This window comes from Oenanthe melanoleuca, chromosome 3, assembly GCF_029582105.1.
Source record: "Oenanthe melanoleuca isolate GR-GAL-2019-014 chromosome 3, OMel1.0, whole genome shotgun sequence".
Classification (NCBI taxonomy): Eukaryota; Metazoa; Chordata; class Aves; order Passeriformes; family Muscicapidae; genus Oenanthe; species Oenanthe melanoleuca.
The window spans coordinates 98,742,658-98,768,311 of record NC_079336.1 but is presented as its reverse complement, the minus strand read 5'-3'; the positions used below and the strand labels follow the sequence as shown (position 1 = coordinate 98,768,311).

General features: G+C 43.5%; 1 protein-coding gene across 2 annotated transcripts in view; it reads right to left on the bottom strand.

Annotated features, from left to right (window-relative positions):
- Nucleotides 1–25,564, bottom strand: part of EML6 (EMAP like 6) — an 86,792-nt gene extending 61,228 nt beyond the window's left edge. Inside the window, exon 1 of one of the 2 annotated variants that reach the window (XM_056488036.1) lies at nt 25,352–25,564. In XM_056488036.1, coding sequence (XP_056344011.1) covers nt 25,352–25,548 — 197 coding nt within the window. In that variant the 5' untranslated portion in view covers nt 25,549–25,564. The remainder of the gene's footprint in view (nt 1–25,351) is intronic. The other variant, XM_056488037.1, reaches the window with a different exon arrangement.
- Nucleotides 25,565–25,654: the final 90 nt, after the last annotated feature.

Sequence of the window (25,654 nt, the reverse complement as noted above, 5' to 3'; positions counted from 1 at the left end):
AGAGAATTTTTAAATACTTTTGATTGATAAGCTGATTGAACACAGACGTGCATCCTAGTCTTTCACAGGTTTAAAATGGAATTTTCTATTAATTATTCCTCTTTTGCACATCAGCTCAAATATTCTGAAATATGGACCAGAGGCTGAATAATGGATATTGTTCACTATGAGAAACACACACAAGAAATCCTCTCGTCTTTTTATGTTTAAACATAGCAATCTCAGAAGAGACACAGAAATAAATTGTTTCACCAGAATCAAACCATATATTTCTGTTCACAACCCTTCAGATATGAAAATAAAACAAAACCCCTCTGCAAAGTCATATGAATACAAAGGCAGTTTTACACAGTTACCCAGGAAACAAATTTGAACAATAGCCAACTATGTGAGCTACACATGGAATAAGGAAAAACATCCTATTAATAAACTGCCACTCACCAGGCAGCTGAGCTGAATACTTCTGCTATCCCAGGAACAGATAAAACTAATTATTGAGAAAAGTTAATCAAAAAGCCTAAGGAAGTTTCATAAACATATGCATTTCATGGAAAAAGGACAATTTTAGCACAATTTACTGTTTTATCTCCCCTGCCCATTCCTACTTTCCTCCCCAAGCTCGAGTTGTACATTACATTTTGTGTCAGCTAATTCACACCTCAGTTCTACACCTACAGGCAATAAAAGGTGACACCACAAACTTAAGGTGTGATAGCTGTAATTGAGCTAGAATGTTTTTCTTCAAGAACCAGAAGGAAAGGATTAATTGGGCTAACCTCCCTCACTGCTAGAGCAGAACTTAATTACATGTGCCACCATTTAGCACAGAGCAGTTCTCACACGCCAGAGCCCCCTCTTGGGCTAAGAGCACAAACACATTTCCTACACATCAACACGTCTGTACTCAACGTCTCTGGTATTTGTTTTATCCTTTTTGATGCATGAAGTCAGCCAGTGGGGGGAACTAAAATTAGGGAATAATATCAATTTTTGGCACCTAAATTAGCAGCCTGATTTCCAAGCCCCGCTGAGGACATTCATCTCCTGCCACCAGCCTTTCCAATGCACTCCCCCTGCCCACGTTCAGTCTGGCTGTTAGATAACCAAGGGATTATTTTTGGCAGACAGAGCAGTGGGTTAGAGAAAGGAAATTAAGCCAAATTTCAAGAACAGCCTTGCTGACTGTTTGTTACCTGCATATGAGTTATGTATTTGATGTGTGTTCAACTATAAAAACATTATCTCTGTTACAGAGGTCATGTGCTGTCTTCAGGCTGTAAGATTTCCATGCCCTTCCCTGCCTCCTTCAATGGATATCAACTTCACTGGCTTTGTTTTGAGCTGTAAAGGGGCATTTTCTAAGCAAACATCCCATAACTGGACCATTTGTAATGAAATTACATTGCTGTTTGCACCACTGGAAAACACTGAAATACTGTTATGTTACATGGAAATACGATTAGAAGAGACAAAGCATTCAAACAACAGTAATTTATGGCATAGAAAACACATTGTTACAGGAGTAATTCCTGTTCCTTTCACAGGGAGGACAAGATCTAAGCAGGGTGGCAGTAGAAATTCCCCAAGAAAATTTGTCTGTTTTCCAGGTTTGAGGGAAAAGGACGTGAACTCCCTCTTGCTAAGGAGGTGGGATGCAAACAAGGGATGAAAGCAGCAGCAGCTGCTGTTGGTGCTGCCCACTGGCCCTGGCAGCCACTTCCCCACACCACAAGAACTTGCCTCTGTGGGAAGAGCAGCAGGAGCAGCTGCACACACAAGGGAAAGAGGCAGAGATCAACTGCTTGGGAAGAGCCCTTCCCTTCCTTCCAGGGAAGGCATAGAAAGCAGTGGGATTCCTGGCTAAATGCACTTGTGTAAATTCCAAAAGCAAAAACCCTCTTTAATCCAAGTGCCTCCAAAGGCACTTCTTCAGGCAAACAATCCATTCAGGATGAACCAGTAAAACCTCAGGTAATATTTTAATATTACACCTCATTAATAATAAGGTCTTTTAGGAAGAAGATCTTTCAGGGAACATTTCCTTTTCCTTCCCTTCAAAGATCAACAAGCCTTAATGTAAGCATCCAAGGCTGGAGCCGTGTTAATTTAGGATAATTAAAGATGCCAGACACGTGTTTCAGCAGGGTCTGATGAAATGCTCTATAAAAGTCATTAGTGGATCCATCTGGTCTGGGGGCCTTGCCAGATGGGAAATTCAAACTACCTCCGCACTCTCTGTTGCGATAATATCCTGCTCCAAGATTATTTTTTTAATAACACATTAAATTTCCAATGGACTAAAAGTATTTGTTACTTGTCTACATTGTATTTCTGTCTTTATTGCTTTTCTCTAACAGGTTCCATACTTGTAAACAGAGTACAGATCTGAAGTTCCAAGATAGAGCAAGTAGAAAAGTTTAGCTGTGGCTCAAGCCCCAAAAGCAGTTACAGAGAAGGTGGGGGTGCTCGTTTCACATACATGCACAGGGAGAGGACAGAGGCAGCTGCTTTGTGGAAAACATTGTCTGGATACAAGGAAAACATTCTTCACTAGAAAAACTAAAGATCAGGATAGTTGCCTAGAGAAGTGGTAGAATTCCCCTCACTGCAAACAGTTCAGGACTTAATTGGCTTGACAGGACCCCAAATAACCAAATCTAAGGCTGTGCTCTCAAAAGAAAGTTTGGATGATCTCTGGAGGCCCCTTCGAAACCAGAGTTTTCTATGGCTCCAAATACTGAAGTACATCAAGAAAGTCTAAAGTAATCAAAGTAAAAATGCATTTTGGCTCACAGCAGTTAACTTGCATTAGATAATTGCTCCCTGATGCAGCAAAAAGCAAGCACTTCTGTTATCTTTAATACAGGCACACAGAATTGATGGAGACCTTGAAATGGGTGTATCAGATGAGAGATAGAGGTTTGAATCCCACTGCTATGGGTCTTTTAAATCTATCACTGCACTCTCCTATCTAGCTAGGCAAAACACTTTTTCACTGCAGCAGTTTTGGTGCATAATTTATGTTTTCTATTTCAAATGCCATATTAATTTGAATATTTTTATAACCATCCTATCAACAATTCATTGTTCACACAAACCAAAGCTGGCATCCAGAACATCTCACCTGGCAAGAAAGAAATCGCTTTTTGAAAATGAAACAAACACCTGCAGTTCTGAATGAAATCACTGTCTCAGGTGGACTATCATCAGCTCTCCACAATATAATTCATCCTCAGTGCTGGGATGTTTTGCATTTTAAAGCAGTGCAAATTTGATGTTAATCTAAAATAACTCTAATTGATCAATGTCTAACTATCTAATCTCCACTTCAAATCCATCCAGTTTTAAATTTGGAATAACATTTCCTGTTTAGACAAACCTTTACAGAATTCTGCAGTTTTCTGTAACAGTGCTAGATCATGTTGATTGAGACTTGGGGAGAGGCAGATACTGTCTGTATTCTATCAACTCTCTTCAGGAAGTCTCTTTTCACAATGAAAGAATTGCTATTTCTTGTCAAAAACCATCTACAAACCCCACAGTTTAGCAGAACAGAGAACACAGCAGGTCATTCTTCAGAATTTAGGTCAAACTTGTGAAGTACTCAGGGCACCGACTCTGCTACACTTGAACAATGGACATATTAGACAACAACAATTTCTCTTGGGACTCTTCCGCTTTAGCAAAAAAAATCTCTGAAGAAACAATATTTCCAAGGAGCTCCAAGCCTGTCCCAAAATATCCGTAATGTGCCAGCAGGTGTTTTCTCCTTTGCTGCCTCCTCCTGCTCCTGGCAGGACAATTCCAGGCTCCTGGCAGGCCAGCAGCTCATGGGAACACCAGGGAGCTTCTGCATTTTACTGCTCACACAGTGCTAAGGACAGAGCTGTCCTCACATGGCAGCAAAGAACACAAGCACTCACTCAGCAATTCCCCATTTCACAGAGCAAAATGAGCTTCTTTCCTCAGCTGGGGGTCAAAAGGGAACTCACTGTACTGACAGAGCTATTTCAGCAGCAAAATAAGGCAGGATGCAGCCTGATCCCTGTTTCTGAATACAACACAAAACATTATCAAGCCCCACTGAAAGGAATAATGGAACAAAGACCAGCTGTTAAATGGAAGCAAATGCAGGGGCCTTCAGGAGCAAAGGAATATGAGAAAAGGAAGAGGAGTCACAAAAAGGGAAGAGGAACAAGGTAACAACAAAACAACCTGCACAAACCTCTCCAGATCTGTAAAACTGGAGAGAGCATCGAGAAGAAAACTGCAGGAATCTGACAGGCTAATCCAACATCTAATCTCCCCCCAACTGAGTTCTGAAACACCACCACCACCACAACTATGTTTGGAGGAAAATCCAGCCCTTAGTAACACAGGAATTGTTGCTTCTGCACAATCACAGTTCCCAACCTTTCCCCTCCTCCAGAGCTGGCAGGCAGATCTCACACCACCATAACCAGTTTTATTTATTTAACCAATTTATAGGGCAGGTGAGGGAGGCTTTGGGAGGGCACTGCAGGCATGTGGAACATGCATGTGGGAGAACAGAGAGAGCAGATCTGTTAGCCCTGAGACACAGGGAGTGTGCACATATTTGCATGTATAATACAGTTGATACACACACTCATACAAGCAAATTGCTTTTTTACACCTCTGAACATATAGCTCTAATGATACTTTTAAATATACCAAATATTGCCACATGCTTCTTGCAAACAACTCATGTACAGAGCATATTTATCCTGACAAAATTAAAACACAAATGTTGATAAAAGTCCTGCAGTGGCAACGTTTTAATTTACTGGTGTGATTGCTGTATGGCAATATCTTGTTTATATATAACAGAGAACAGGATTTATGTACAGAATGATGGGCTTTTCAAAAATCATTTAGGCATTTTTTAGTTGCAAGCTCCTGTGCTCCATGTGTAGGAAGAATTATGACACAGACACAGGTTCCAGCATTTACTCATCACTCTGCACCAGCTTCCCCCTCCCAAGAAGCCAGGCTGCCTCTGAGCCACAGTTGCAGAATTCAGTGGCCTGTCCCAGACAGCTCCCATCTGCTCCTCTGAGGAAGCAAACACCCCCAGAGCAAATGAAGTCAGAGCAGACCGTGACTGGAATCTCTGTTGGGCTGGGCCACAAACTGAGCCCAAACTGAATCGTTTGTGAAGTGGATGTGCAGCTCAGACCTAATAAAGGTCCTAAGAACACACACACAGAGCCCAAACACACAGTACACTGGGTTTCCAAGTGGCATCTTCACAGGGCTTTTATTTCTGACTGTTTTCCAGAACTCACCTGAAGTATAGCAGTGACAGAAGGACACAAAGTTATAACCCTTCCTGCCACTCTTTACCCTCAGAAAATTCCTGCTGGCCTGCTCCTTGTGCCATTGTTTGTTATTCAAGCCTATGGAGTTATTCCACCACATGTCAATAAGGTTTGTTCAGCTGCCCAAGGCTTGTTAGAGCTCTTGACAGATCAGGTCCAAAAGGCCTGAGCATGGCAGAACATGGAATTTCTCATGGCACCATGGGGCTACAGAGGGATCAGAGTCAGGCCACATTCAAAAAGTAAATGGCTTTGAACATGTGATAGAAATTTGCCCAGTAACAGAAGGTGAAAGAGAGAGAAAAAAACCCTCTTAAAATGTAATGCTTTGAGCAAAAGCATTCTACACTTTAATTAAGACCAGCTCTGATTTACACTCATATGCATCTGTACACAGAGAAATATTGGAGAAATATTGGGCAGATTCCCAAATGAAAAGGGAGCAGCACCACAGCACAGTCCTGCAGCACTGGGGCTCCTCCACACACGACTGCAACTCTCTAATGATTTATTTCTTTGGACAAATTTATTTTATGGATATTTTGCAACTCTTGAGCTTCTCCCAGTGAAAAGCAATCCTAGGAGATTTTATCCAAAGCCCACATTATGACTCATTTATGTTGTAAACTAAACAACAACAACTGTTGATGTCCTCATGAATTGTGGGTTTTAAGTAACAACTGATCAGGGAGAATACCCAATATTTCCTATGAGCCACACTAGCCCATAGAGGCCCTGCTGTGTAACTCTGAAATTCAACCACCATATTCCAGTTTTCCCATGCATGCTCAGAGTTCCCATTGAGTCTAATGATATTTGCATTCATGATAATGAACCAAGCACTCCTTTTCATGGCCAAAACTGCCATCAAATAAATAAAAATGGACCTGAAACTACCAGTTGTAAAGAAAAATCTGCTAGAATTGGAGACTAAGAGAGGGTTGGGAGCAAGAACCATACTTAGTTCAGCATTGTATTTGCCGCTACCCTATTCAATTCTCATGATACTTTATGGACAATGTAACACATTCTGCAATAAAACACAATAAACCAGCAAGTAGATACTGGTCTGTGACGCTGAGATAAAAACAAAATGTAAATGATATCAGTGATTTCTCAAAACGTGGAAAGCTAATGAAACACTGCTGTAAATCCAGTACTGCTCAACAGGAACCAGCCAAACGTTTGTGTTCATCTGGTATAAGGAATTTGAACAGAGTCTGAACACTGTGATAGAAAATACAAAATTAAAAGCCTGGAAGTGAAGAAATCCCTGTCACATGTTGAAGCCTCCCTGATCTCCTGTTCACCTGGCTCCAGCCTGGCTGTGGAAACAGCAGAACCAAATGCAACCCAAACCAGGCACACAGGCCATGTACAGCTGCTGGCAATCCAACCCTTTGTTCTCCCCACTGCATCCCACTCCAGGTCTGGAACAGCTGCAAATGGCCTGGCTGTAGCTGTGCCTTTCCCCCAAAGGCAGAGATGTGAGGACAATTCAGGCAAGGATGAGGCTGACAGCTCTACAACTGGTGGTCTCAGTGCACAGCAAATCTGAGCACTAATTAATTGCCCACACGCACTAATTAATGAACTGCCCGCTCGGCAGCACAGCAGGAGGTGCTCCCAGGGGGATTCTCCTGTTCCCTCCAGAGGCTGACTCAGGCACAGCTGCTTTGGCATTTCCTGGATCCACTCTGCTTTTTGTAGAGCCAACAGTCAGCACTGAATATGGGTAAAACTACACAGATCACAGCCTGAATCAAAACATTTGCAGGAAAGCTGAAAAAGAAGAGAGGGAAAATGGGAAGAAAATTTTGGAAACAGGACAGACAAAAGACAGAGCTGACAAAGAGAGGAATGGGGGAGCTGCAAAATGAATATAGAAGATGTGATAAAAATAACCAAAAAGCCCAGAGAGCAGCCAAGGAGAAATGGGAAATACTGCAGAGAACAAGGGAAAAAACCAGCCATTGTCACAACTTCCCTGGATCACTCCCACTTTTCTTTTTAGTTTAAGGGATTTAATCTCATCCTGTTGAAAATCCCCAGGTGTATTCACATCTATAACAAATTGTGTGGTCCAACAAAACTCCCAGGCTGTTGTTAAAAAAATTCACACTGGGATAATAATACTGTTTGCATAGGTTTGCCCTCACCTGATTATCAGAAATGAGATTTTAAGCCTAGGGAAAGTGTTCTTACTTCAAGGGGAGCAAACACACAGCTGCATCCTATTTGGGGGTTACACCTGCATCCTATTTGGGCCTCTTCTATGGCTATCCTGCCCTACAACATTTAGAGTTTAAGTACTTTAATGGTAAGGAGAAGAGGAAGGGTTTGATTCCATAATATATCAAACCAACACACACTGAGTACACTTCATGGGTCAGAAGCAGATCATTCTTTATACACTAAATGTCTACAGGAATGATAAATGTGGCATTATTAGATGTAGCTGGTAAAAAATGTTCATTTTTAGACGACTCAGGATAGGGGGAGTTTTTAGTGCTACTAAGAATGCTTTTTTTCTCCTTATCTCACAGGAATGCAAAGCCAAGACCCAACAACCATTCTCAGGGAAAAGATCTATTTAAAAGGTTGAAAATCAGCAGAAACAGGGAAGAAATAGAAAGTTCTTACACAATCATGTGGAAATCATGCTCCCTGTTTGGCCATGCTGAAGTGAATAGTAACAAACATCAACTGGGGCAGAAACCACTGCAGAGCAAATAGGAACCATATGTAAAATCAGAATGATGGGTTATCAGTTATCAGTCATAGGTTATCAGTTCTATGAACAGCCTTGCCAGGCTTCTGCAATTCTGCTTCACCAGTTAATTACACACAACACAAATACAAACACTGCTCCCAAAAATTCAAACACTCTTTATAACAAAAACTATAAATCCATTTTCCTTTTTTCTAAATATCCACATATGAAAGATTTCTCTACAATTATCCACAAAACAGTTTTACTTCTCTGAGAAGAGCACTTACTAAAATAAGTGTGACTTTTGTTACCTTGCTTTACACTGTCTGACACAGCCTGAAGATCCTAAGTATCAAGTGTCTCTTTTGTGTGAGACAGATTAAACAAAACCCCTGTTAAACTTCTCAGATAACAGATTTTCCCTGGTTTCCCAGAGCCTATTCTAGCTACAAGACCTTACCCTGCTATACTATATAAGCATATACTATATGCTTACCCTGTTATTAAACAAAAAGCAGCCACATACCATTGCTTTTAGAGCCAGCACACAGAACAAATAAAGATTAAAACCAACACCTTGTTTTGTCCATACTCTGCTGATGACAGAGTTATGCAGCACCAAGGTAAAACCAACAAATACCAACAGCACACCAGTGCTCTGCACATAAAACCCAGAAAGAGAATCAGGAAAACACCAAAGCAACACACTCAGAATTTAATGCTGGTTAGAATTTCTGTGTTCCCTTTTAGCGTTCTCTCCTTTCCATCACAGGCTTTGTCAGTTGGGGTTTTTTGTTATTTGGTTGTTTTAAAGAGCATAAATAAGTGAAAGAAGCTCTTACCAGGGCTGTGGAGCAGCTTTGGAGAGGGCAGTTTAACAACTGAAGCCTTTCTATAACCTCCTGCCTTCCAGCTGCCCCAGGTTTGTCACAAATGAGGGCTGGCAAGCCCAGGTGAAGGGACTTGCACTGTCACTGCTTGGGTTAGTTCAGTTACTCCTAATCCTGCAGACTGCAGTCAGGTGAGAACGATCTGTGCTTAACAGGTGGCACACAACAGACAATTCTCACAGGGAAGAGCTGCTTTTTATCACAACAGAAGCTAAGACTCCAGTCCACGCCAATTTCCTACCACAAAAGTCATTCTCCAGCCTAGGACTTTTTCCCAGTGGAATTCCTGATGTCTAAGACAGGGATGTTACATAAACATTAATTATCAAATCAGATTTGTCTATACAAAACTTAAAAATGTTTTAATTGTTCCACTTTTAATTTATTTTTAATCCTTAGTATTTTTATGTGATGTTATTGAGTATTTTCTCTAATTCATGTACTGCCATATTTTGTAAGTACTTTATCTGCTTTTATTAAAAAAATATATTAAACTAAGGAGAAAAGAACAGAATGTCTTTCTTAGTTACTTAGAAAATAAAGTTCACCCCAATCTGGAAGGCCTTAGAAAGTCCATTTTATTATTCCATCAATCCACTGTCTAATGAAGTAAAAGAAAGCAGCTTCAAATGTAAACATTAATAATAATTACACAAGGCAGAGTGAAATATTCCTTTGCCTTCTGGAATCTCCCATGGGCTGTGCAAGCTCTAAAGATGTATTTTTTCAGACTCCTGTGGATATGAGCAGTGCTTTCAGATGAGAAGCTGTAATTCACCAGGACTAGAAAACCAAATCACTTCTTAGATTCCTACAATAGGAAATCTTACTCTGGAGAGTCCAGCCACCACATGCCGAGTGCATCAGACATCCCCTGTCTCTGCCACAGCTACTGGAATGAAATAAATCAAAATGCTGTTTTCCCCAGAGTGGTTTCCACAATCCTGATGTTTTAAGTGCATATTAAAATGTAGGATTTGAACACAATAAATTCAGTTAACTCAAGTTACTGCCTCCCCAGTGTCTGTGGGACCCACCTCAGGGTATTGCTATCAGAATGTTGTACTGCAAAGCAGCTTCTGAGCTGATTTGGGGATTCAGATCTTTTGTTGTGCTCCCAGTATAGGCAAACAGATCAAATGGGAAGCAGACTTAATTTGGTAAGGCTGGGTTGGAGGAATTCCCAGCTTTGCCACAGAAGGAAGAATAAAACGGAGAGAGTTCCATGGCAGTGGTACCTAAGTGTGCTGGTTTAAATTATCTGTATTACAGTCTGCAGTACTGATACTCTTGCAGCTCAGCTGAAAATACAGCTGTCAGTATTTTCTGATCAGATTTGTATTTCTGAAAGCAAAAGATTAATAGAGATGACTGATGTGGGATGCATTATCCACATTCTGCTCTCTCTTGCAAAAATATCAGACGAGTTGAGAAACAACCAGAATTTTAATGCATGGTAATTTCAGCCATGCATTTTGCATACATTTGCTTTTATTTTTGTATTCTGCAGGCAGCTGAAATAAGTAAAAAAAGATCTGTAATCATCTCAGAATTAGAAAAAGACATTGAAAGCCAAAGCTTTATACTGTATTCTTTATTTAAATATTAAAATAGTAAAATTACATACTTTGGCTTTCATGATCTTATAACAAAGCCATAAACATATTTAGAAATGTTTGCACTTTTACTGTGGAAATGAAATTCATAACCTGATTGGAACACACCTTAAAAAACACTGTTTTGTTTAACATTATATTAGATAATAGTAACTATTTCATTTAATTAGAAAGTGACTGAAATGATTGCACTTCAGTGTGACAACATTCAAGTTATCTTATTTGGCAGAAAATAGGCCTCACTGGATGGGGTTTTTAACTTTTTCTAAACTATCCAGGTCCAACAGGATGTCACCCCTTATCAGTGTTTTACAGCCTCCAGGTACAGCTCCAAAAACTCCCCATAAATCCTGGAGATTGCCATCTATTTTCCAAGAGTTCCTCATTTTAAAACCTCCTTCACTTGGAGATGTAAGTTCAGGAAGAGGAGCCTCTGTAGGTTTTCCATTTAATGTATTTACAGGTAATACACACATTTAAGTCCCAGTTCCTCCCAGGCAGGTGGAAGTAGCTTGTTCCATGGAAAAGTTGGTCTCTTTTAGATTTCAGGTGAGTGTTTTGGGAACAACCCAGCCCTTTCTGAACAAACACCTCTACTGATGAATTGGATTGCCCTCAACCACTCAGGGGAGGAGCCACAAAATAAATATGGATTTTTACACAGAAGGGTGAGAATGGAACAAGCAAACAAACCAAAAAGGATGCAAGAACAGAACGAAGAGGAAATAAGACAGCAAGGAAACTTGCCATATATTAGTCTGAGAATGTCTCAGAGTTAGAGAGACTGAGGCAGCCTTCAGGGGGTGACTGTGGGGTCAGGATGAAGAGCAGATTCCAGCAGCTGAGTGGGAGTTGAGTTGATAACTCTGAAGTCATCTCCCTGAAGGCTGGTGAGGAGCACTCATCTTTATTCACTCTGTCAGCTGGGCCTTCTTGTTACAACAATGCAAGAAATAGAAATAAAATACATTTGAGAAAAAAGGAAAAAAATGAAATCAAGTGAATCATAATCTAAAATATAAATGAGGATTCTAATTAAGAAAAATAAAGTTTATGTTCAGGATGTATGAAATGCTGCCGAATTTTTCTGTGAACCAAATTCCTCAGGGCTTTTGCTGGTTTCTGGAAGAGCTGATGAAAACCACATGCTTACATTTTCAAGGTGAGAGAGGTGGAATGTGTTGGCATGCAGTATGAGCAGCCAGGGCTGGGAAGCCCCACGTCCATGGGCAACCCTAGAATGAAAGAGGAGACCAAGCTCCTCGATGAGGAGTTCCACTGGAGCTTCCCCGTTTGGGAGGTGGGTGCCAGAGGGGCCAGTGAAGCAGCTCCACCTCACTGACTGCAGGCAGCCAGGAGGAAAGCTGCAATCCAGCATGCCAGGAACAGCATGCTAACATTCCCACAGGAGTCACCAGCGCAGGACAGAACTGAAAGTGACATTTGGAATGCCACGGTCTGTCTTCAGAAGAGAGAAATCAAGAGCTAAAAATCCCCAGGACCTCCTGAGCAGAAGGCAATGTCTGATGCCTTAAATTCGTGCTGACACACAGTGAAGCTCTTCTGTTTTAACATATTTGGGCATGTTGTCCTAAAGCCACAGTCCAAGCCCCAGAGAACAAACCATGGTTGTGGCAATTGCTTTTTTTGGTGACTTTCATATTTTTTTTCCTTTTTAAAATTTCTGTCACATACTAGAGGGAAAAACCCCCTCCTGTCACAATGCAAGACTTCTTTTTTTTTTTTTTTTTTTTTTTTTTACTGGAAACATTTCCTGGGAGCCTAAATTTCTGCCAGCACTCAGAAAAAGCTTAGATGTGCCAATATTGAACAGCTCTACCCAGTCCCAACTGCTAAGCAATGTCAGGTTTAAGTGTAGCCCTTTCATAAATGGAATGAAGGGACACCATTGCTTCCTCCACCACAGAAAAGAGGAAAGTTAAAGGGGTGATTATGTGATGACATTTAGTCAACAAATTATTTGAAAGCAAAAAATATTAAATTTTTATATTTATTCATTATGTAATACTGCATAATAATATTGTGTGTGTATGTATATATACACACACTATTTATATGTATTTGTGTGTGTACATGTTTAAAAATCTGGAACAATCCTGACCATAGCTGAGCTGGATCACAGAAGCTCCAGCTCTGTTGATTGCAGCCTGTGACAGTTTGGAGGGGCTGAGGCTGATAAAATTGTTATATCTGATAGGGAGGAAGAAAGCAGGAAAAAATGTGTGCAGTGCACTAAACTGTCATCCTGTATAAAGTAACTCCTACCAAACTGAATGACAAGGTAAAAGAGCATTTACCCCTAGGCAGTGGGGAGTCCCACAGACTGGAAATGAAAAATAACAGATACCAGGGGCAAAATGTGAAATGCAATACACAGCCAGATAACTACTGAATACAGCAAGAAACAGGGCATTCTGGAGAGCTGACTTATTTAACAGCACTGCATCCATATCTCATCTAGTCTGTCCTTGGCTGAAACACAAAATACATGGTTATTTCTGATTTAAATTATCTTATGACCCTTCACCAGGTCTAACAGGCAGCAAAATTACAATTATGAAGTTATACTGATGTAGACACAAGTGCCAAAATATTCTTTGCTCAGACAAATGCATGGTGCTTTCTCAGCTCCCTTACAGGAAAACCATGTTTTATCTCACATAAGGCCAGCTCTCAGAGAACAAGACTCCCTGTTCAGATTTACAATATTCTTAAAATAGGCATTTACAAAAATACATAGCTGCCACCCATCTCCCAGGCAGATCTGAGATTTCCTCACATGCCTAGTCACACTCTTGTATCCAGCAGGCTCTGGGAAGTTAAAGATCCACAGCCTGGTTCCCATCAAAGCACACAAACAAGCCCTGGAAATTCAAGTGTTTTCTAGACATTTCAGCCATGGAAGATGAGTTTACTTCCAAGCTTTTAAAATGATCCACCTGTGTGACAGAGCAATTCATATGTTCTCACATAAGGCAGTGCCCACAGAGCCATCACCAGGGCTGGAAAGCAAATTATGTCTGTGCTAACTCCACAGAAAAGGAAAAAATAGCAAAAAGTGAGGACAGAGGCTGGGAATTCAGCAAGTTCTCTCAATCAGATAACTTCCCTTCTGTTGGATAAAATGGATAGTTGGGGGAAAACACGAAGGGAAATGTTCAGAACCTCTGTTTAGTGTTGTTTTAGGCAACAAACCTGGTAGAGGTTTGAGGAAAGCTGCCCTTGCACGTGGCAGAAGCTCAGGTCCTGGCTCTGAGGTGTCAAGGAGAACCACAGGCAGACAGTGGACAGAAACCACACAAATACTGACACACTGTTCAAAGCCCACAAGCCACACCCAAATCCATCCCAACAGGAACTTGTCATGTTCGTGGGACTGCTCCACTGTCACTTCAAAGTGAACTCTTATCAAATCTAAATGCAGTAAGTTTCACACTTAAGTTATGCCATGTTGTTAAATTAATGTTTTCCATAAGTGAAACTTTCAGTGTTAAATTTCTGAGGAGTCAGAGTGTCACTGAAAGCATTCACCAACCTTCCTGTTCCTCTGAAAGACTCCTCAGACATTTGGAAAAGATGCTCACAAACCACTTTAGCTTATCTCTCCTTCCACAGAACCAGCTGCACTAGTACCCTCAGAATACAGGATCCTCCCTATTATTCAGAATATGTATTTTAATGCAATATAAAATTATTATTTATCCAACCAGTTATTAATTTTACCTGTGTTTTAATGGATGTGCAGCCAGTCACAGACACAAATAGGAAAGAGTAGGTGTGAAATCCATGACATGCTGTATCTAAGGGAGATCACCATGATCCAATTCAAACTTCTGTTTTGTGAGACTAATTCCAGGAGTTATATAAACAAACATGGAATTGTGCCTTTCTATGTTTTGATGCAAGCACTGTGACTCATTTTCTTGCCTATAATTTCTCTTTTTCTCTTGGTTTCTTAGCCAGCTCTTCAGAGCAGAGATTGGGAACCTGGAGTTGTGCTTTCAGTGAGCCAGGCTCATCAGAGCCCTTTCTGCTGTATTTTAGGCTCAGTGCTGCAGTGGAGGCTGGAGAGTTTTGTGCCATTATGTAACTGCCTGGCAGCATGTAGCTTCAGGCAGTCATAATCTGGTTTACTGCTTGTCATTTGCTAATACTCGGGTTTTTCTCTAGCTTACGGTGTCAGGGATGTTCCGGGGGTTTGCCTTCCCCTTGCCAGTGCCGGTGAGGAGGATGCAGCTCTCCCTGTGCCTCCTGCCTCGCTCACAGGCAGTGCCCGTGGCTCCCGTGGCACCACGGAGCTGAGCAGGATCGCCGACACCAGCCCGGGGTAGGATGCGGGCGGTGCCGCTCCAATAAAATCTGCTAATCGAGCGTGCTCAGCGGGGCTGGGCAGAGCTCCAGGTTCAACCATGGCACGGCTCACAGCCAGCAGTGGGAAACAGCAGCGCTCTCGGTGCTATGCAGGGACACAAACAGGACACGGCAGCACTCTCGGTGCTGTGCAGGGACACACAGGACACAGCAGCACTCTCGGTGCTGTGCAGGGACACAAACAGGACACGGCAGCACTCTCGGTGCTGTGCAGGGACACACAGGACACGGCAGCACTCTCGGTGCTGTGCAGGGACACAAACAGGACACGGCAGCACTCTCGGTGCTGTGCAGGGACACACCGACAGGACACGGCAGCACTCTCGGTGCTGTGCAGGGACACAAACAGGACACGGCAGCACTCTCGGTGCTGTGCAGGGACACACCGACAGGACACGGCAGCACTCTCGGTGCTGTGCAGGGACACAAACAGGACACAGCAGCACTCTCGGTGCTGTGCAGGGACACAAACAGGACACGGCAGCACTCTCGGTGCTGTGCAGGGACACAAACAGGACACAGCAGCACTCTCGGTGCCGTGCAGGGACACACCGACAGGACACGGCAGCACTCTCGGTGCTGTGCAGGGACACAAACAGGACACGGCAGCACTCTCGGTGCTGTGCAGGGACACACCGACAGGACACGGCAGCACTCTCGGTGCTGTGCAGGGACACAAACAGGACACGGCAGCACTCTCGGTGCTGTGCAGGGACACACCGACAGGACACGGCAGCACTCTCGGTGCTGTGCAGGGACACACCGACAGGACACGGCAGCACTCTCGGTGCTGTGCAGGGACACACAAACAGGACACGGCAGCACTCTCGGTGCTGTGCAGGGACACAAACAGGACACAGCAGCACTCTCGGTGCTGTGCAGGGATACAAACAGGACACGGCAGCACTCGGTGCTGTGCAGGGACACACCGACAGGACACGGCAGCACTCTCGGTGCTGTGCAGGGACACACCGACAGGACACGGCAGCACTCTCGGTGCTGTGCAGGGACACAAACAGGACACGGCAGCACTCTCGGTGCTGTGCAGGGACACACAAACAGGACACGGCAGCACTCTCGGTGCTGTGCAGGGACACACAGGACACAGCAGCACTCTCGGTGCTGTGCAGGGACACACAGGACACGGCAGCACTCTCGGTGCTGTGCAGGGACACACAGGACACAGCAGCACTCTCGGTGCTGTGCAGGGACACAAACAGGACACGGCAGCACTCTCGGTGCTGTGCAGGGACACAAACAGGACACGGCAGCACTCTCGGTGCTGTGCAGGGACACAAACAGGACACGGCAGCACTCTCGGTGCTGTGCAGGGACACAAACAGGACACAGCAGCACTCTCGGTGCTGTGCAGGGACACAAACAGGACACGGCAGCACTCTCGGTGCTGTGCAGGGACACAAACAGGACACGGCAGCACTCTCGGTGCTGTGCAGGGACACACAAACAGGACACGGCAGCACTCTCGGTGCTGTGCAGGGACACACAGGACACAGCAGCACTCTCGGTGCTGTGCAGGGACACACAGGACACGGCAGCACTCTCGGTGCTGTGCAGGGACACACAAACAGGACACGGCAGCACTCTCGGTGCTGTGCAGGGACACAAACAGGACACGGCAGCACTCTCGGTGCTGTGCAGGGACACAAACAGGACACGGCAGCACTCTCGGTGCTGTGCAGGGACACACAAACAGGACACGGCAGCACTCTCGGTGCTGTGCAGGGACACACCGACAGGACACAGCAGCACTCTCGGTGCTGTGCAGGGACACACCGACAGGACACGGCAGCACTCTCGGTGCTGTGCAGGGACACACAAACAGGACACGGCAGCACTCTCGGTGCTGTGCAGGGACACAAACAGGACACGGCAGCACTCTCGGTGCTGTGCAGGGACACACCGACAGGACACGGCAGCACTCGGTGCTGTGCAGGGACACAAACAGGACACGGCAGCACTCTCGGTGCTGTGCAGGGACACACCGACAGGACACGGCAGCACTCTCGGTGCTGTGCAGGGACACAAACAGGACACGGCAGCACTCTCGGTGCTGTGCAGGGACACACAGGACACAGCAGCACTCTCGGTGCTGTGCAGGGACACAAACAGGACACGGCAACACTCTCGGTGCTGTGCAGGGACACACCGACAGGACACGGCAGCACTCTCGGTGCTGTGCAGGGACACACAAACAGGACACGGCAGCACTCTCGGTGCTGTGCAGGGACACACCGACAGGACACGGCAGCACTCTCGGTGCTGTGCAGGGACACAAACAGGACACGGCAGCACTCTCGGTGCTGTGCAGGGACACAAACAGGACACGGCAGCACTCGGTGCTGTGCAGGGACACAAACAGGACACGGCAGCACTCTCGGTGCTACAAACAGGTCTCTGCAGGTCTCACTTCTCCAAGAGCTTTAAAAATGACAAGCTGTTTAAGAAGGCTTCACATGTCCTTGATAACAGTTCAGATTTCTACTTGCTTTTCTATTCTCTTACAGTTTTCCTTTCACCCGTGCCAGATAAGACAAAAAGATGTATCTTTTGTAAAAGATAAGGTAAGAATTCCAATGGACAAGCCCTGCCTGGGAAGGAAGCAGCAGGAGCCAGTGTGAGGCCTCCTTTAGGTGACTGCACTCTGCTCGTTCTGCAAACAAAACTAAAATGGTATTTTTCATACTGTGTTTTATTTCTCTCTCCATGAAATCAATCTCCTTAAAGGAGAAAAAAAAAAAATCTGAAAATCTGATAGAAGCCATGGGAAAACTAAATATGAAAATAAAATTAACAAAAAATGTGAAACCCTCAAAACTCTATGTTCTTTGCTATATTCTACTGCAAAGGAAGAAATTTCTTTATCTTCTTAAGATTGAAATTATTTATAAATTTTCTTTTTTCACAAAATTATTGTTCTGCCAAGGAGGACCTGAATTTATGAAAAGTGATTTTTAAAAGGATTTAAGGGTAACTTAAAAGCATAGAAGAAGAAATTTAACTAATCTGAACTGTCCTTGTAGGAGAGAAGACAGGAGAGAGATGAGCCTAAAAGAGATGTGTACATTCCTTTAAAAAGTTTTCTTCCTCCTCTTAATGGAAGAGAAATAATGGGAATAAGCTCTCTTAATTCATTCTTTGCCAGAATTTTCTGTCAAAATATGAAATGTCAAATTTTTATTTGAAATTAATTTGAAATACTTATTTGGAGATCTGTGATACAATTGTACCACAAACTCTATATTCCAAAGAGTCCCATATCCAAAAGAAGGCCTCAAAAATTTTGAGTGCATTCTGAATGGCATGACCTGTAATATAGAAACCAACTGATTAAAGGATGCAGTGCAGGAAATAAAAGGAGGAGGAAAATTCCACACACAAAAGAAAACAGAAGGAAAGTTGCATTTCTTTAACACCATATTTAACAACATTAAACAATCAAAAATCTCATCAAGTCTCACAGAAGAGAATGGAGTGCATGAGGAAGGTAATAGTGCTCTGTTGTGCATCTTTTGCAAATACTCAGTTAATTATTACTTATTGACAGAATTAATGAAACCTGCCAGACCCATGGAGTTATGTTAACCCATGCAGCTAAGTAAATACACATATACAGGAATACAGCAGCATTCCTGCCTGGATTTGAGTGGGTTACTTGTATTAAGCATTCTTTTCAAAATTCTCTTTTCTGCAACCCCATAGTTTGGGTGCAGCTCTTTAAAACCTAGTTCCAGTATTAAGATGTAGAAGGGCTGCCCACCCAAGGCAGAACGTGGGGAACGTCTGGAATGTCTGGAAACAGCAACTCTGGGTTAGACCCTGAGCTGTACCAAGCCTCGTTGACGCAGCCAGCCAAGCAGGGCGGGTGACAGCAGAGGGACACGGGTGACAGCACAGGGACAGGTCACTGCGAGGCCACAGCCACACCCCAACCAAACCACACAGAGAACTCCCTGGGGGAGAGGCAGGTACATTATCCCCTCTTGGCAAGCAGGGACTGCATTATAAGGAATGCAGCACAGAGATGCCCATCCTAAAGCAGCATCCTTGAGATCCCAGACAGAGCCACACAAACCTCTTCAGTCTGACAAGCAAAAGCTTTAAAATAGCTCTTTCAACTAAAGACAGCTTTCATATAAACTCAATATAATATCATTTTAGACACTTGTGGCCACTCCCAGATTTTAAAAAACCCAAACAAACCCATTGTGGAAGTGAAAGGCCAGCACCCATGCAACAATCACTGCATCTGCACAAGACCTTGAATCAGGAACATAACTGTACATTATAAACTTGTTTTACAGCCATTAAGAAGGTGCAGCCTCACTGAACAGCATTTCAATTTATTTTTTTTTAATAAATAATTTCTAAACAGACGAGAATCCCTCAGAATCCTAGAGGGATTAGGAACCTGCAACTGCTAAAATCTCATTAGGTGCAGCCACACTCACACATGTTCAGCATTGGTGTGACCAGGGCCAGAGAGCAGCTCCCAGTGGTGTCAGCTCTGATCTCCTGCCACAGGGAAGCCACAGAGGAAGCTCAGCTGTGACTTATCATAGATTCCAGCGCTGGGAGAAGCCAAAAGGTCCTTTAAGTACCTTGCAAACAGTGCTCAAACACTGGAGAGATGAAAGGGAAAGTTACAGAAATGTACATTTGACACTTTTTCTGGTCAGACAGCAGCTGACTGTGACTAACCCCAGTTAAAGAGCCCAGGATACAGAGGAGGAGGTGTGGTCTGGGTGAAAACAAAAGGGCTTCTGCCCTGACTGCAAGTAGAAAACTGAGGGTGTATTTTATTGTCTTTTTTACTATAGTTAATTTCTAAAATAAACAACACCTCTTTTAAAAAACCCAGAAAATTCTCCTTCAAAGGTACAGCTCACCTTGCCCAAAACTGTTATTTTGCAGTTGATATTTGCAAGTAGTAGGTTAGTACCACAGTAAATGACACTTGCAATATTTATCTCTGCTTGTGGAAGACAGTTTCTGAGGATGAGGAAGCAGATGTTTGGCATGAATAGATGCCAAATTTTCACCAATATTAGCATGACTACATAAAAACTGCAGTGCCACTCAGCAATTTTCATGTAGGGTTAAGCCCTGAACATTCAAGCCTGCTAAAATAATGGAGGCACTCTGAATTCCCTATTAAAAAATCCAGTAAAATCTGTTGTAACCAGGGCTGTTAGGCAGCCAAAATAACAGGGCTGCTGTTACACTTTGAGAGTAGCCTTTATTTTAGATTGTTTTAATTAGCATCATCTGAGTGTATTTCCATCCATCTGTCACAGAAGAAAGAGCAGACCTCACTGCCAGCACCCCCAGAAGTTCCAGCAATAAGGTTAAGCACACCAGGTTTATTGTGCTGCTGCAATGCTTAGAGAAGTTGGACATAAACACAGACTCAGCCTTAAGATCTGGCCTCCCAGGAGCTTTAGAGCTCTGCTCCCAGGCCTTTAAAAACACCACCTCTAAAGGGGAATTTAAATTCAGTGTGTTTCTTGGACAGCCAGTGCAGACAACCAAATGTTCCTGGGGTAGAAATGCATGAAAAAAAAGTTGATGTTTCGAAGAACAGTCTTTAGGTGGGAAGAGAAGGAGGCATTCTTGCTCTTTACCAAGGTTCCCAAAATCCTGAGCAGTTGGCAAGTCAGCAGAAGACCTTTTTACAGACTTCAAATCCCCTCCTACTTTCACACAGAAGCATTCCATAGCTTGAAGCTGAAGATTTTTCTTTTTTTAATTTGAAATTAAGTTAACTCATAAGAAAACATTTTCTGTGAGTTTTCATCCTGGTAAAGAATGATTACACACAACTACCTGACCATCATGACTCCTGGCCATCTGAAATCAAGTTGAAAAAAAATAGGTTTAAAAACTGCAGAGTCTTAACACATAGGAAATGTAAAAAAATGTATTAAAAATTAGGTTTAGACTGCTCTGGGTAAAGGCTGTGGTTAAATGATGACCATTCTCATTAACATACAGTGATAAATGCCTGCTGAGTTTCTCTCCACTTTTAACTGACCTAAGTATTTCTAAACCACTTTTAGTAAGGTACTGTAACTGTATATTCCAACACATCTGATGCATTAGTACAGATATTTAAGAAACCAGTTCATAGCAGTTCACACCCTGATAGAGACTTCAAATCTAAGAAAAGCACAGCACTTGAGTAGAGGCAAAAGAGGCCTCTGGACCTTCATGGAAAAAACAGCATTTTCCCCAGGTTTTCCAGCATTGAAAGCAAAGGAGGCAACAAGTTGATTAGAGGAGGTTTTATGAGAAATTAATTTCTTTCATATGAAACTCATTTAACAACTTGCTGCCTCAAAACCCTGCTTCACCCCAGGTGTGCCATGTCTGTCGAGTTTGGATGGAGGCACTGGTGTAGCATCCACATAAGAAGCAGGGCTGGGATTTGTGTTGCTGGAAATCTCTCCTGTTCTCTCTTTTAGGTCCCTGAATCTCCTGTGGGGCCACCTTGAGTGTCTGAAGTCCAGGGTTAGCCCAAGCTGCAGCTCCCGTGCACTGATGATGAACAATAACCACAGGAACCAGCTGCTGTCACCACCCAAATGGTGCCAACTGAACAGAAATTTAAAGTATTTTTAGATCACTTCAAATAAACATAACCTACAAACAAATATCATAACACTTAATTTTAAATAATAAATATATGTCTTCTGTCTCTGAGGTTTTGATTTGCATAGCTCTGCCATCAATTTCCTAATGCCAAAATAATATTTACTGTGGTCAGCAGTACACAACATTGCTTGAAGCATATGACTCCTTTTTTCCCCACAGCAGTGAGATGAGAGAACCACATCCTGACACATCTCCTGTCTCCTGAAACGACCCTTGTAGAGCAATCCAGGCCTCCAGTGGCTCCTGCAGCCCAGTAAATCCCATCCCCACTGGCACAGCCAGGTTTTAATCCCAATCTGTCAGCACAGGGCAGCCCCCAGCACAGTCAGAGCAGTATTCTATAAATCCCACGCTGCTGGTACACTGTGAGCAGCCTTACATAAACAACAGCTCTGGAATCCATGGATAACAGGAGGGCTTTGCAGCTACTACAGGCACCTGGGAGCCTCACCAGAGACTGGCATGGAGGCAGTCAGGATAAAAAGCTGCTGCTGTAAGTGCATAACATACAAAATATCAGATTCCAAAGAAACAAGGGTGTATAAAAATGTAACATATTCAGCACAACTGTTCAATACTGTAAAAATTCTTGGAACTCAAAAACAGGGAGAAATAACACTACACCCGAGGAAAAATGTCTCAGGGTTAGGAATCTCTGTTAACAAATTACTTCTGCAGAATAGATAAAATCACTTGTATTTTAAGTGATAGTGAGAAGTGTCTCTGCTGGTCATACTTTTGTTTTTGCTGTTTGCTGTGGCTTTTAGACTCACAAATTGCAGAAAAAATTACAGGAAAGAACTGTCTCCATTCAACACTTAATTAAGATAAAACCAAGGATTGATCTTGTTGATCACTGCTCTACAAGTGATGCACAACATAAAAGTGAGAAAACCTGTTCTTTTGAAAGCTTTCAATTGCTGTCAAAGCGATGCTTTGGAGGTTACTCACAAACTCCTCTGCAAAGCAGGGCTCACTTACAGGTTAAATCTGTGGTTCAGGAACTCATCTCCTCTGAAGTTAAAGGAGGAAGGGTTGGTGGTGGCTCCACACAGAAAACAGGACAGTTCTGAGCTCCCTTGTTCCTGCTCAGAACACCGACCTTATTAGCTGGGTACAGAACATTCAGTTCTTGTCCAGGCAGAACTCGCCTTTAAATGTGAATCTTGGAAAAAATGGCATTTCTCCAATACAATACAATTTAGTCCAATACATTCTGGTCTGCCTTAGCCCAAACTAAATTATGTCCAGCTGCATTATTTTGATGCAAAACAAGAGACAGAGCTATTAATCTTGGAGAACATACTGAACATACACACCTGCCCTTTTCACCAAGGACAAATATCCCCTTTCATGGTTTCAATAAACACTTCAAGGGAACACATGTGGTATTACTTCTGAGAATCATGGATTTCTCGTCTTTTTTAAACAAAACAGCATTCACAAAACCACAAGGAAATTCACAGAAGGTGACAGCAGCAGTCCTTGGCAGCAGATGATCTTCCCACCTGAAGGTCTCGCAGTCTCAGCAATTCACGGTGTTTTCCAAGTTTTCTTTTTCAAACAGTGTTTCAAACCTCTTTAGAAATCACAGCCTGTTGGACTGCCAATGCATGCCCTGCTGCTTAGAAGCTGGTCTCAAGCAAGTGAATCCCAACAAACTCAGAAAAACTGGATGAGTACATTCATCTCATTCATCTCAAATGGATGAGAGCTGCAAAGCTCAAAATGTGCGAATTCAATTTATTTTATTTATATGAATGAATTTACCAGTGATATCAGTAGTAGCCACACAAGGCATCATCTACTTCCAAGTACCTCCAGTGATGGGATATTACACCAGCAGGGCCTGCACAGTGCACCAGGGCAGAGGAGGCAGCCACCCATGCCATGGTGCAAATAACAGAATATTCCAGCAGCATCCTGGATATCCTGCCCTTCCTTAAACCCCACGTGGTGACAGCAACAGCTCCTGGCTGCTGACAGGAACTGCTGGTTTCTGCTCGTGCCTTCTGGACCCAAATCTTTCATCCTTTGTGGAAACGACAGTTTCCACCAGAATTCTGATGGTGTTACAGATGAGAAACAAAACCCACCTTCCAAAGCATGAGTTGGACATTCAGCAAGACCCTCAAGACACAATTACTTTGGTAGTTCTAGTTTCCTTTAAAGAGCACAATAGGCAGAAGCAGTGTCCAAGTACAAATATGAGACATTCATTCATTCATTCTTTCTATCCCAGCTCCAAACATGACACTGCCAAAAGCAGATTCCTAATGTGACAGGTCTTAATGTGAAGGGTACAGAGGCTGTACAATACATTTGGTTTGGGGAGGGAGGTGCTGTCAGGTGTTTTAATAACAATTCAAACATAAGCACAGAAGTACACAACTCTCTACATGGATTACACTTCCTATTCCAAAGAGTATCACATTTTGTGTCCACACAACAAGCCAAACTTTTAATTTCAAGATCCTGCAGATGCCTCTAAAATACTGACTCTTCTCTGAGCAGCTCAGTATCTATTTTGAGCAGCCTTTTGGAGGGGATAATACCTTTGGAACGAAAATAAACTCTCTTGCACATGCACTGTACTTGATGAAATGCTGCTGTTTTAGCACATCTTAGAGAGGGGGAGAAGGATGCTACGAGGATGCACAGCAGCCAAAAGCTCTTCCTGAGAAAAGTGGATGGCTTTCTTCAAACAAGGATTACAATTGTGTGGTTTGGTTACAGAGTGCCAAAACTGTGGCTTCAGCAGATGCTTCCACAGCACTCCCACACCATGAGTCACCTGGGACTGTTCTGGTTTCACATCCTCCAGGAAACGCTTCATTCATGCTGAATTGGGTGAACAGGGAGGGCAGCAGATAGCTGTGCTCAGAGGAGTGGCATCACCAGGCAACATCCTTCATGAGGATATTCTAGGCTCACATTTCTCTCCTCAAGTAGTAGCTACATTGATTTTCAGTTTTACTGATGTAAATTTCTGTACTCTGGACAGATTTTTAAAAGACTACCTTGAACACTGTAACAGCATTTTTATTTTGTGAGGTAAGGGGGAAAAATCAGCATTTTTCTAGGACAAAAACATCAATTAAATCCACTTCTCAGGCAGAATTTGAGAGAAAGAAACAATGAACTGGACAGATGAGGAGCAAGACCTGTCCTTCTGTAGCCATCTTGCACCAGATGCTTGGGATTTTTTTGCCTGGAGTGCAAGCAGCTGAACTTGACTTAGATTTACATTTTTTGGATGATATTAGAACCAGATTAGTTTGAGCTACGTGTCAGATTTATGGCACTCTCGTGCTGGGATTTGCTGAGGGCGAGGAGAGCTACACCTGCCTTCTGTATGAGGTCAGAATTGATGCGCTGGGGTCCCAGCTCTGGAAACATCAAGGTACTGGAGCCACGATTTTGCAGCACTGTTGCACTGAGATCTTCCCAGTGCTGAAATGAAACGCTTTGCTTTTGGTGCAGTGCAATAGAAAAACTTAACCTTCCCTCCCTTATTATTGCAACATTCTCAAGCTTCGCTACAGAAAAATGATAATCAACAGTACCTAGCGATTCAGCTCTCCCCAGACAAATCTGAGCCGCTGTAAAACGGCAGGTACAAGCCGAGCTGGAAGAGGCGAGGAGGGGGTATTTCTGCCAGCACTACATTCTCCTCCCTTCCCTTTAAACCCCACCCCACCCCACCAGCAGAGAAGTCAGCCCCCTTACCTGATAATATCATCGTTGTGCCCGAGGAAGAATTTCTGGCTGTGCTCCCTGGTGTTGTAAACCACGCCGACTCCAGCCACGAAGTACACCACCTCTTTCCCTGCCGTGTAGTACAGGTTGTTGCGGCACTGGTGGCCCCGGTAGCCGTACACCCACTCCAGCCGGAGCTGGCAGCGCGGCGCCGTCCGATCCGCCATGATAACCAGCCCCCTGCCCACCGGCACACACGGCCGAGCGCCGGCCCGCCTTCCCCCGGCGCGCTCTCCCCTGGCGAGCCGCGGCGATCCCCGCCCGCCTGCCGGA